The 12,258-nt window shown below is 40.3% G+C and overlaps 1 protein-coding gene across 4 annotated transcripts; it reads left to right on the top strand.

The window, feature by feature from the left end:
* The first annotated feature begins 1,215 nt into the window (after positions 1-1,215).
* On the top strand, positions 1,216-10,874 carry LOC115253866 (uncharacterized). Of its 4 annotated transcripts, none has more exons than XM_062856725.1 (5): positions 1,216-1,293; positions 2,365-2,490; positions 2,771-3,117; positions 10,010-10,280; positions 10,360-10,874. In XM_062856725.1, exons 3-5 carry the CDS (start codon positions 2,808-2,810, stop codon positions 10,454-10,456), a joined length of 678 nt encoding a protein of 225 aa, XP_062712709.1. In that variant the 5' UTR covers positions 1,216-1,293; positions 2,365-2,490; positions 2,771-2,807; the 3' UTR covers positions 10,457-10,874. The 4 variants fall into 4 exon arrangements, with proteins under 4 accessions (XP_062712709.1, XP_062712711.1, XP_062712708.1 ...); XM_062856727.1 differs by having other exon boundaries at positions 1,239-1,293; positions 2,378-2,490; XM_062856724.1 differs by lacking the exon at positions 1,216-1,293 and having other exon boundaries at positions 2,235-2,490; positions 2,763-3,117.
* Positions 10,875-12,258: the final 1,384 nt, after the last annotated feature.

Here is a 12,258-nt window from a genome sequence, read left to right on the forward strand (position 1 = left end):
AGGCCAACCCCAAGAAAACTAAGGACCAATCGAGTCAAGGGAAGCAGAACCATTGGATCACAATTGAGAAAAAGAAGATAGTGAGAAAAGAGAGGGCTAACCAACCCTGCAAACACGAAAGGCGCTCCACGCTGGTCCTCAAAACCGAGGCGCATACTTACGTGTCGAGGTGTTGAAGCGTCTCTCACCGCTGGACGCGGATGTAAAAGCATCTGGCGCACCAGGACTGGAGAGATGATGCTAGTGCTGGAGAAGGAGGCAACCAAATAGGATACCGCCTACGAGGCACTATAGCAGGAGGTACTGGCCGAGAAGATGTAGGTGAGAGTCCTGGCAGCAAAAGCTCGTGAGCGTGTAGGCTTTGGCGGAAGCAAACTCTGTAGCAAGTTTGGAAGGCCAAAATGCTTGATTTGCACGGGAAACACGACGGGCGTTGAAGACGAAACATCCGACGATAGTGCAACGTCTGCTGTAATGATCTCCAGGTGTAAGAATAAGGGAGGTTTTGTTGAAATAAGCTGCTACAAATAACCTTGTTATTTTAGGTGGGAAATTCTACGAAAAGCCCTTAGTTTTTGCTTTCTCTGCAAGTATATAAATCGAAAGATCTAAAAGTTTTAAAATCGCTAGAAGGTGGCGAAGCCCGGTTTCAATCTGATAGAACCACGTGGTCCTGATTTAAATGCAATCGCCAAAAAGTATGCAACTTGTTGAACATCATAAAATTTTGCGCCAACGTGATTCAGAGGTGTGCGTGTCAGCATAGAAAAAACGACGGTTATTTTTATTTGCATTAATCTCTCTCTTCGACTCTCTTCTTTCAATCCGTCAACTGTAAATAAATCACACATACAACCGCATCGAACCGGTTAGTCCACCCTAAAATGAAACAACACAGGCTTGTGTACAATGTACACAGATTTGTGTACTACTAGATCAGCCTCCACCCCTGTGTCAAATGTACACAGTCACTTTTCTGGCTCTAGCGCTGGTATGGGAGCAAAGTTCGTAACTAATTTTCTCTGAACGATGACATGCATTATCAGGAATCGATCAATGCAAAAATAATTGTTAATTTTGTTTTCATGCCAGCGCTGGAGCCGGAAAAGTATCTGTGTACATTTGACACAGCGGTGAGGCTGATCTAGTAGTACACAAATCTGTGTAACTTCTGTAACCGTGTCGGTTCCTACGAATATGCATTCGGTGGTTACTGCTCGCTGTCCGATTGTTGATAGCGGTGACGAGATACGCATAAGAGCGCATAAGCATTCTCACACGGAATCCAAATAGGTATCTAATTTTTCGTACACGAAAATACAGGGGATACTCAAAATAACTGGGAAAGGTAAAATTTTTACTTTTCAAAAAATGTTCAACTCGCTGTAACTTTTCTAAAAATGCATCAAATATTCTCAAATTTTTACTATAAGTTCATCAACTAGTTGTGTATCAGTGGTCAAAATTTGGAAAAGATCGAGCCATTCTACATGAAGTTATAAAGGTTCTAGAAAAAGGTATAATTATCCGATAGCCAACTTTGAGCTATTATATCTCCAGATTCAATGAACCGAATGCAATGAAATTTTGATCATTTATGACTTATATAATGAGCTAATAAAAACATTTGACTAAACTTAAAATTCTTTACACGAAACAAAATTATTACGATTGGATTATTTTTCTAATATACACCCAATTTATCCAAAACTTCATCATCGTTTCAAAATTCGAGATAGTAATTACAGTTCATTTAAATTCCCTCTATTTGACTTCAATATGAATATGTTTTGAAAGGAAGTAGCAAAATAATCGGCATGAAATTGAAAAAGTAATGGGATGCATATGAAAAATAGATAAATTTACTAAAAAACATACATTTTTTCTAACCGCCATAACTTTTTTTCTTATTAATAATTTCAAATTAAGTAAACTGTTTTTCAAAGTTCATTATATGAGTCATAAATGATCAAAATTTCATTGCATTCGGTTTATTGAATCCAGAGACATAATAGCTCAAAGTTGGCCATCGAATAATTATACCTTTTTCTAGAATCTTTATAACTTTGTGTAGAATGGTCCGATCTTTCCCAAATGTTGACCACTGATACACAACTAGTTGATCAACTTTCAGTAAAAATTTGAGCATATTTGATGCCCTTTTCGAAAAGTTACAGCGATTTGAACATTTTTTGAAAAATGAAAATTTTACCTGTCCCAGTTATTTTGAGTATCCCCTGTACGTGCATACATTGAAGCGTCGCTGCTGTTATTTCGTCACAATCGTGTTTCGTTTGTTGTTAGGCGTAATTTTATTTACCTACATACATTTTAGTAGCTACAGTTGATTTAAACAAACTTTAGTATTGTTTTACAGTTTCGCGAATGCGAAGTTCGTTGGCCATAAAATCGCTTTGACCAGTACCTATTTTATTAGGATTCGGTAGATAAGCAGCTAACCGTCGTCGTCACTCGTCTTAGCAGCCACAGGTATGTAGTATGTAGTAATTTTTAAATGGAAAGCGAAAGGCGACGCTGCCTTCGATCGATTGAAAATTCAACGCCGAGCACTCCTACGCAGGCGCACTAGATTGACCTTAATCTCGTGAGAATCCGATGTACATGCAGCAGTGCATGGCTCTCGCGTTCTCTTGGTCAAATTACCCCTGTGCTGTTGACTGAACACAGATGATTTCGTGAATGTTTATAAGTTTTTCTATTCGCTGCTATTAATAGTGTTTTAATTTCCGGCTGCTGTTTAGTTCCACAGTCTCGGGGTCGAGAAAGCAGACGAGTGAGTAATCGCAATGGAATCGACAACAACAACCAACATAGAACCACAGTCTCCGATGGTGGAAACGGCAGCGATGGCAAATGGAAATGGGGCCCACAAGGAGCAGACAGCAACCACCACGACGGCGGCTACTGCGGCCACCATACAAAGTCCCGAGCAGCAACAGCGACCTCGAAAGTTGTCCTTCGACGACAGCGACATGGAGATGACGAAGCTGAAACTTGGGGCAACGGTCAGACGGTTTCCAACTTCGGTCGTTCTTACGGCTATCGCTGCATGTACCATCAGTCTGTTGATACGATGCCTGCTGCCGTTCGATTTTGGTGAGTATGAGAATCTAACAAAACAACGCATGAAGTAGGTAGTACCTACATCCGTTTTCATTCCATCCACCCACTAGGCTTACTTCGATGTGAAGGTCATAGTACTCGAAGCTAAAGCGAGTCATCTGTATTGATTTAATCAATGATGCATTGCGATGAGCAGTAATTGAAAACCTCTGCCCTCAAAATGCAGATTGTTTACGTTTGCTCATCGCTCTGTTGACCAAAATATTTATTTACCGAGATCGTACAGTGTCGCATGGAAATACAGAAACGGATAAAGACATGTAGAAATCCAATGGCGCTGTAGTCATAATTATAATGTTATAACTTATTTATTAATAACTGCAATTGTAACATATTTTTATTTACAAGTATTCATCTGGATGTTTTGGTTCCAAAGCCGAATGCTACAGGGAAGCTGAGCTAACTTAGAGAAATCCCGAAGTAAATCTCATAGTGAATTCTAGTTAGCTATATCGTAGTATGCTGAAGTACTGAAGGGATACTGCAAGTGACTTTGTAAATGTCCCTGGAAGAATTCCTGAAGTAGAAATCTAATAAGAAACTCCTGTAGGAATCTCAGATGGAATTTATGGAGGAATCTCTCATGGAACTCCTAGAAAACTCACAAAAGAAATTTCAGGTAGAATCGCTGGATGAACTCCACGAGGAACCCCTGAATGAATTCCTGCAAGAATCTCTAAGAAAAATTCCTGGAATGAGTTGTTTGCGGAACCCCTGAAGAGGTTACCGAAAGAGACTTCTGGAATATCTGAAAGAATTTCTTGAAAAATCCCGTCAACATCGGATTTTGAAGAGGAATCCTTGAATGCACTCCAGGAGAAATCCCTAACGGAACCCCTAGAGGAATGAATGTTTGAAGGAATTTCCAAATGAGTCTCTGAATAAATTCCTAGAGGAATTGCCCTGAAGGAGTTCCTGGAAAAATCTCTCAAGAAATTCCAGAAAAAAATCCCTCAAGAAACTGCAGGTGGAATGCCTTTAAGAAATCAGGAATTTCTGGAAAAATCCTTCAAGGAGTTCCTGCAGAAATCACTGTAGGAGTTCTAGGATAAGTCCCTCAAGAAGTTCTTGTAGAAATAAATGAAGGAATTCCAGGAAGAATCCCTCAAAGATTTCGGTTCCTGCAGGAACCCCTGAAGAGTTTCTGCAGAAATCCCTGGGAAGTAAAAAATAAATTTCTTGTGGAATCCCAGAAGATTTCCTGGAGGAATTCTTGAAGGAATTACTGGAAAAATCCTTAAGGAATACCAGGAGAAATCCTTGAAGTAACTTCAAAAGAAATTTCTCATAGAATGCCAGGAGAATTCTCCCAAAGAATTTTTAGATAAATTGCTGGACAACTCCCTGTAGAAATCGTTGGAGTAATCTGTGATGACATCCCCCTAGAGGAATCACAAGATAAACTCTTGGAGAAATCCCCGAAGGAACTCCTGGAGATATTCCGAAGAAATTTCTGGAGGAATCTCTGAAAAAACTTTTAAATAGAGGATTCCCTGAAGAAATTCTTGCAAGAAACCATGAACAGATTTCTGGATCTGGATGAATCCCTTACGGAATTTCTGGAAGAAATCAAGAATTTCTTGGACGAATATTTAAAGGAACTTCTTAAAATTGTTGAAATTACGCTGGGAGAGACTTCTAAAAGGAATTCTAGAGGAATGTTTAACCTTACTAAGGTATTGGGGTCTTTTTTGGCCTTTTTTAAATTTCAATTCCTTGTAGTTTTTGTTTGGCAAATCCTAGCAATCTGAAATTATCTCACAACTGTTTTTTTCGCGAAAATAAACCTCTTTAAAAACCAAAAGCATTGAACGACTCTTAGGGGCGCTCCCATAAAAAAAAGTTACAAATAAGACCCTGGGTCATTTCTGACCCCAAACTATGGACAGCTCGCAAAAATCAGTGACTTGTCCAAATTTGGATCCCTTTGGCTCAAATGAAAGGGGCACATGTCTAGTTTTGAAAACCGCCGGAGAAATCCGGATTTGGTCACTGTGGCCACGACAACCTGTTTCAACTGAAAAAATGCCGCTTTAGAGACCGTTACATTAGCAAGCTATAACTTTGCAACCAAACAAGTATTCAGGACCGTTCAAGTATCGTTGGAAAGGTATACGCGTGGACTTTGATTAAAGATATTAATGCTCACTAATGATTGAGAACCGATTGCGGAAATCCGGAACATCCGAAAAGTCATTTTTTATTGTTTGTCACAAATGTCATTCACTCTATGCATTTTTATGCATAACTACTCTGGAATGAGAAACATCTTGTTAAGGACCATGTTTATCAGGTCTGGTCAATGCGGAACCGGTTCCAGGGATCCCGGAACGTGGTCAATTGTGTAACGACAATGAACTTTTTATGATTTTCGCTCCATAACCCGGCGCTACAAGGCCCTACCGTCATGGATGACCAAGCGCTGGGCTCATGACTACAAACTTATCTCATGATATGCTTAGCATCCAAGGGGAATGACATATTCTTTTCTAACCGGAAAATCCACATTTATCCGTTCCTAACCGTCGCTAAGCGCTGCTAACCGAGCAGCAGTTAGACGCGGTTAACGACGGTTAGCAACGGATAAATGCGGATTTTTCCGGTTAATAAAGGAAGTGTCATTCCCCCTGTTAGCATCGCACTTGCTTAGGTGCCTACCTAATTCAACAGCACGGACTACAACATTTAGAAAGTGATGCATTCTGGAAATCTGACAGTTTTTTGATGACGTTATTCATATCCTTGTAAGGAGTGAACAACATCGATTTGACCACCGTTAAAGGACGATAAGAACGACGTCACATGTTTACGTCCAACATTGATGTTAACATAGGTAACTAGACTGCCTTGTGAAATTGTATACGGTGCTTCAACAGTAAGTTATTTTCATGTGGGAGAAAAAATCATTCAAAATTTCAGAAAGCCGCAATTCGGTTCAATTCATGATTACCTACCTTATCTACCCAAATTAGGCCTAACTTTTCCACATTTTATGTTCGTGAATCCCTCCAGGAGTTCTTTACGATTTTTTCAAGGACATTCCCGGGAATTGCTTCAGGAGTTCCCAGGGAATTACACCAGAAATTCCTCGGGATTTTCTCAAGGACTTTCCCGGGAATATCTTCTGGAATTCCCTAGGAATTGCTTCAGCAGTTCCTCTGGCATTTCTGCAGAAGTTACTCGAGAATTCCTTCAGAAGTTTTCCAGGAATTCCTTCAGAAGTTTACGGCAATTCTTCTAGGAATTCCTCGAGAATTCCTCCGGGATTTCTGCGAGAGCTCCTCCAGGAGCTCCGTGAGAATTCTTCAGGATTCTCTCCGGTGTGTCGTGACCGAAACGAGGTATTTCCAGGCCTCAAAACTGTTTGGGGTTGGTTCTTTCGGCCAATTTCTATCGCGAAATAAAACACGTTTGTTTCCGTCAGAGTAATTCACAAGACTGATTTATTAATTCTGTTAACCTGCCTTCTACCCTGCGTCTCCATGGCAACCCCGTTATTGTTTCTTTCAACTTCTACCTTTCTCGCATTTTTCAGCACCTCTTCTATTCTCCACACGGAGTTCACCAGGGATTTCTTCAGGAGTGCTTAGAAAATTCCACAAGAAGTTCCCCGCGAATTCCTCCAGGAGTTCCAGGGGAATTTCTGGAGGAATTCATTAAGAACTCTTGGAAGATATCCTAGGAATCTAATGTTGGAATTACCGAGGAAGTCCTGGAGAAATTTTCGGGGACCTCCTGGATTTGAGGAACTCCTAAAGGAACTCGCGTGAAACTGCGGGAACAATTTCCGGGGAATTGGGTTCTTTAGGGGTATCTGGATTATTCCATAATCGGATTCTCCGCCCAAAATTTAGTCGAAATCCAAAATTTCGTAATTTTTAGAGTCAGCGAACTATTTTTAAAATGCATTTAAAGTTTGTATGGAGTTTTTTTTTACTCGGGTCGAACTGTCACTTTATCGATTGAACTGTCATTCTATCCACGAAAATTAAAACTGTTTTGTTAATTTAACCATCAAAACCAAGGTATTGAAATCCAATAAAATCACGTTATACTCAGGAGAATTAGCTTTTTCGATTTGGCTATAGAAAATAGCAATATTTTATTCATTAAATAACCCAATTCTTGGAGGAATTCCCGAAGGTTTCCCAAAAAAATTCTCGAGAAATTTTTGAAGTAATTCTCGAAGAACATCTGGAGGAATTCCCGTCGAACTCCTGGAGGAATTCTCGAGAAATTCTTGAAGGATGCCCTAAAAGGATTTCCGGAGGAATTCCTACAGCTTTTTTCCGAGGAACTCCATGATGAAGTCTCGACGAGGAACTCAAGGAGAAATTTGCGGGAAACTGCTGGAGGAATTCTCGAGGAACTCCGGAAGAAATTCTAGGGGAGCTCCTGAAGGAATCTCCAGGTAACTTCAGGTGGAATTCTCGAGAAACTCATGTAGAAATTCATGAGGATTTCCGAGGGAACTCCTTGAAGAATTCCCTAAGAACTAGAGAAATTCCCGGTGAACCCCTGGAGAAATTGCATTGAAACTCCTAGGGAAATTCTGGAGGAATTCCTGGTGGAATTCACGTGGAACCCTTGCAGAAATTTACGAGGAACTTCTGGAGAAATTTCCAAAAAAAAAACTACTGGGGAACATCTGCAGAAATTCCCAGGGAACTTCTGTAAAAATTCTTGGTGAACTCCTGGAGGAATTCTCGAGAAACTCCTGAGGGAATGGCCGAGGAACCCCTGAAGGGATTCCCGGAGGAACTCCTAGAGCATTTTTCGAGGAACTCCATGAGGAAGTCTCGAGGAACTCCAGGAAAAACTCCTAGAGGAATTCCCGAGGAACTCCGGAAGAAATTCTAGGGGAGCTCCTGAAGGAATCTCCAGGTAACTTCAGGTGGAATTCTCGAGAAACTCATGTAGAAATTCATGAGGATTTCCGAGGGAACTCCTACAAGAAATCCCTAAGAACTAGACAAATTCCCGGTGAATCCCTGGAGAAATTGCATTTAAACTCCTAGGGAAATTCTCGAGGAATTCACGTGGAACCCCTGCAGAAATTTACGAGGAACTTCTGGAGAAATTTTCGAAAAAAAAAACTCCTGGGGAACATCTGCAGGAATTCCCAAGGAATTTCTGTACAAATTCTCGATGAACTCCAGGAGGAATTGTTCCAGGTTACAAAAGGAGGAATTTCGGGAGGAACTTCTGGAGAAACTTCCGAGGAACTTCTGGAGGAATTCCCAGACAACTCCTACAGGAACTCCCAAGGAACTTCTGGAGATATTCCCTGGGAACCCATGGTGAAATTGCCGCAGAAGTCCTGGAGGAATTCCCCAGGGGAAAATTTTCAAAGCTCTTGCGAAGGAATTCTCGGGAAAATCCTGGAAAAATTTCCGCGGAAATCAGGAAAGAATTCCAATTAAAATTCTAGATAATTTTCCGGGGAATTTTTGGAGACCTTTTCAATAAACTTATGGAGAACTACTGAGGAAACTCTTAGAGGAATACCTACGAAACACGTGGAAGAACACTCGGTCTTCCTGTGGAGTAACTAGTGGGAAACTTCTAGCGAAACTGCTGCAGGAACTATTGTAGGATTTTCAGAGTATCCCCTGTAGGAATTCCCGAGGAACTCCTGTAGGTATTTCCCCGGAGAACACCTCAATGAACTTCTGAGAAACGTTAGAAGGAATTCCCGTAGTATTTTTGGTTTTTAAGGAAATTTCCGGAGATTTTTTGTGGAACTCGTGGAAATATTCCCGATGCACTCCTTTATGAATTCCTGAAAAAAATACTGGAAAATTTCTGGAATCCTGGAGAGAATTACGCATTATTGTTAGGGAGCTTCTTGGTGAACTTTTGAAAGTAGTTTCGTGGAATCCGATTTTCCGGATAAATTATGTAATAATTTCAAGGGAAGTCATGAAGAAATTTCCATGGAAACTCTGAAGGAATTCTACCACAAATGCTGCAGAAACTCTTGGCGGCATACTAAAGAAATTCCCGTTGTATTCCTGGGAAAGTAACAGGGGAAATCCCGAGGAATTCCTCCAGGAAATCTCGGAGAAATTCTCTGGGAATTCCAGGAGAAATTCTCAGGATCTTCTGCAAAGTCAAACATGCATTCAGTGCTGAGAAAACTCACTTGCAAAGCGTTTAACTCTACAAGTTGCTACCATCGCAGTTTCGAAGCATGCTATAACACGACTTTGATATGCGTGTGCAACCTTAACTTTATTCGTCGAGCTTTTAGATAAAGCTACAATGTAAAAGTCCGTTTCAGATAATATGCTTCTGAACTGGGATAGTAGCATCAAGTGAGTATTCTCAGCACTACTTGCAACAACTGATTGCTTGCTTATTTTGTAGTATACTAAATGCGATTATAATAAATCTTATTTAAAATTCAGTGACAATTGGTCTAACATGCACCGATCCTATATTTGATCTATTCACTGTAATTCATCTATCATCACATACATATCACAGCGTGCAAACACTGCCGATATGCATAGCTATACATACTGACAGTTTTGGTCACCTACTGCATAGAGAGAATATTTACTGAACGCAAACGCGAGAGAAACGTGGATTGAGTAATAATGAAATCATCGTTCCCTGACGAAGCAATCTTCACTGGATTTTTCGCTTGCATTTGTCTTAGGTCTAATTGCCTACGGCTACCCTTTTAAAGTTACCGCTACGCTAAGTATTCATCTTAGTGACGTCACAGATGTTCGCTAAAATTTAATCTGCTCCTACACCTACTATGTCAGCTAGCTGCATGCTCTATGAATACGCAAATGCAGTTTCCCACAGAAGATCGCACTGGTGATGATGAGCGCTCTCGAACTGTTCGTTTCAGGGTCATTCAAGGCAGCGCTCGTTGCGCTCGAGCGGTGGCGCCAGTCGGCCACGGATCGCATCGTTCTGGACTACACTCGTGGATACGCCGCCCTGCAGGCCACCATGAAGGACACCTACGCAAACGCACGGGGCGTTCAGGATCCCTCGCTGGTCCTGTTTGCTACGCTGTTTGCCGCGACTGTGACGTGGTTCACGTACTACGTGGTCTACCTGGACAGTAGCATTCCCGGTGTTAATCCACCGACGCCATTCTCCGCCAGCAAGAAGAAGTAAGTAGCTGAAGGCGCCTTTGTCCGTTGTTTCGTTGAATTAGGTACATTGTAACTTTTTCATTATATTCTTTCGCAGAAGATTCTCCGACAAGGAGCGTCGCTTCCACCTCGGATACGTCACGGCACTGCTGAGTGGGCTCACCGTGTTTATGATCATCGTGCTGGTTGACTAAAATCAAAGCTTCCTACATTATAGTCTTCGCAGGCTCGAGTTTATTGGATACCTCTTGTTGTAGGCAGCCTTACTCGCAACATTCTAAACCGTAGATGTAAGAGCAAGCAAAAGTAGAATTTTTCTCTAGGAGCTGCTTAACTAAACCGTCTATTTATTGCGCAGATATCGATTTAAACCACTAAACCAGTTCAAGTAAAGCTTTAGTTGTTAGTAACGGCGCATTTCGAAACTATTCAGTAGAGTATTTTGTTTAGTATAAATTGTAAATAACCGCAAGCATAAGGGATTATAAGACTAACATTCTAGTAATGTATGTACGTTAATGTTTTACGTTGAAGAAAACCATCGATCTTAAGCAGTGTCTTTGTTCAGTTAAGGTAAAATCCTATTTTTGGTACAAATATAATAAGAATACACTGCCCCCACTCGCATAACAGTCCCATTTGCAAAAAGTAGGAATTGAGAAAACGGCATTTGAAGTTTGAAAACTTGTTTCCATATAAAACTTTGAAAAATCGCCAAAATTTGAAAAATATTTCGATCATCTCGAAACTTTCACAGATTGCTTTGCATATGAATATATAACTGTAAAAAATATTACAATCACTACAAAATTATTCAGTTTTGTGTTACGTAACACAAAAATCCATGATGGGACTGTTATGCGGGTACTTTTGATATGGGACGCTCATAACTTGGTATTTTTTTCACACATTGACATAAAAATTCGTAATTTTTATTGTTGTTTTTGGAAGTACATCAAAAATGATGACTATTCATAACGTTAACTCAAAAGTGGTGAAAAGTCAAATGGGACTGTTATGCGAGTGGGGGCAGTACAGTAAATAGTCAAAATGTTTTCGAAAAACAATCCGAAACATTCTTTTACTTTTAAGTGTATGGGAATCCTATCAGCTAAGTAACATTCTCAAGTTAAATAGACTCAAGGAAACTCTCAAAACCATAGTAAAACTAACATAAAAGAATGCATGTTTCATAGCGGCTCTCAAAACCCCGTAGACACAGGAAAATCTTCGACGGAACCCTAAACAATTCTGAACTTTCGTAGACACTAAACATAAAGAAAACTGTCTGTACAAATCTGGAGTTTAGTATCATACAAGCGTATCTACAATGATCGATATCTCTTCATCTATATTCTCCTTGGATTATTCCGGGAAATACGATCAATATTCGGATGATCTCTCGGTGAATGACTAGCATCTAGAACAACAAAAATAACTAAAAATGATTTTCCGGCCAAGTTATTAATCAAAAAGAAAATCGATTAGGAGAAATCGATCATTGGGGCAAAATGCAAAATCATGAAGATTGATATGTCGCAAGCTATGTTTCAAAACTGTTTGGAAAATGGCCACTTCCCAGGGTGATTCCAGGTTCCCGGAACATCCGGAATTGTGACCAATATGTCCAAAAACCTCTGAATTCTCCCCTAACATACATGTTTTGCAAAATCATGAAGATTGATATGTCGCAAGCCATGTTTCATAACAATTTGGAAAATAGCCACTTCCCCGGCTGGTTCCAGGTTCCCGGAACATCCGGAATTGTGGCCAATATGCCCAAAAATGTCTAAATTCTCCTCTAACATAATTGTTTTGCAAAATTATGAAGATTGATATGTCGCAAGCCATGTTTCATAACAATTTGAAAAATGGCCACTTCTCCGGGTGGTTCCAGGTTCCCGGAACATCCGGGATGGTGGCCAATATGTCCAAAAACCTCTGCATTCTACTCTAGCACACTTGTTTTTCAAAATCATGAAGATTGATATGTCGC

The sequence above is a fragment of the Aedes albopictus genome, chromosome 3, assembly GCF_035046485.1.
Source record: "Aedes albopictus strain Foshan chromosome 3, AalbF5, whole genome shotgun sequence".
In the NCBI taxonomy this organism is placed as follows: Eukaryota; Metazoa; Arthropoda; class Insecta; order Diptera; family Culicidae; genus Aedes; species Aedes albopictus.

Bases quoted from the DNA above. Each gene is read 5' to 3' on its own strand.
- LOC115253866 (XM_062856725.1), top strand. From the start codon at position 2,808: ATGGAATCGACAACAACAACCAACATAGAACCACAGTCTCCGATGGTG. The intron at 3,118-10,009 runs GTGAGTATGAGA...TGTTCGTTTCAG, and splicing joins CCTGCTGCCGTTCGATTTTG to GGTCATTCAAGGCAGCGCTC. The intron at 10,281-10,359 runs GTAAGTAGCTGA...ATTCTTTCGCAG, and splicing joins TTCTCCGCCAGCAAGAAGAA to AAGATTCTCCGACAAGGAGC.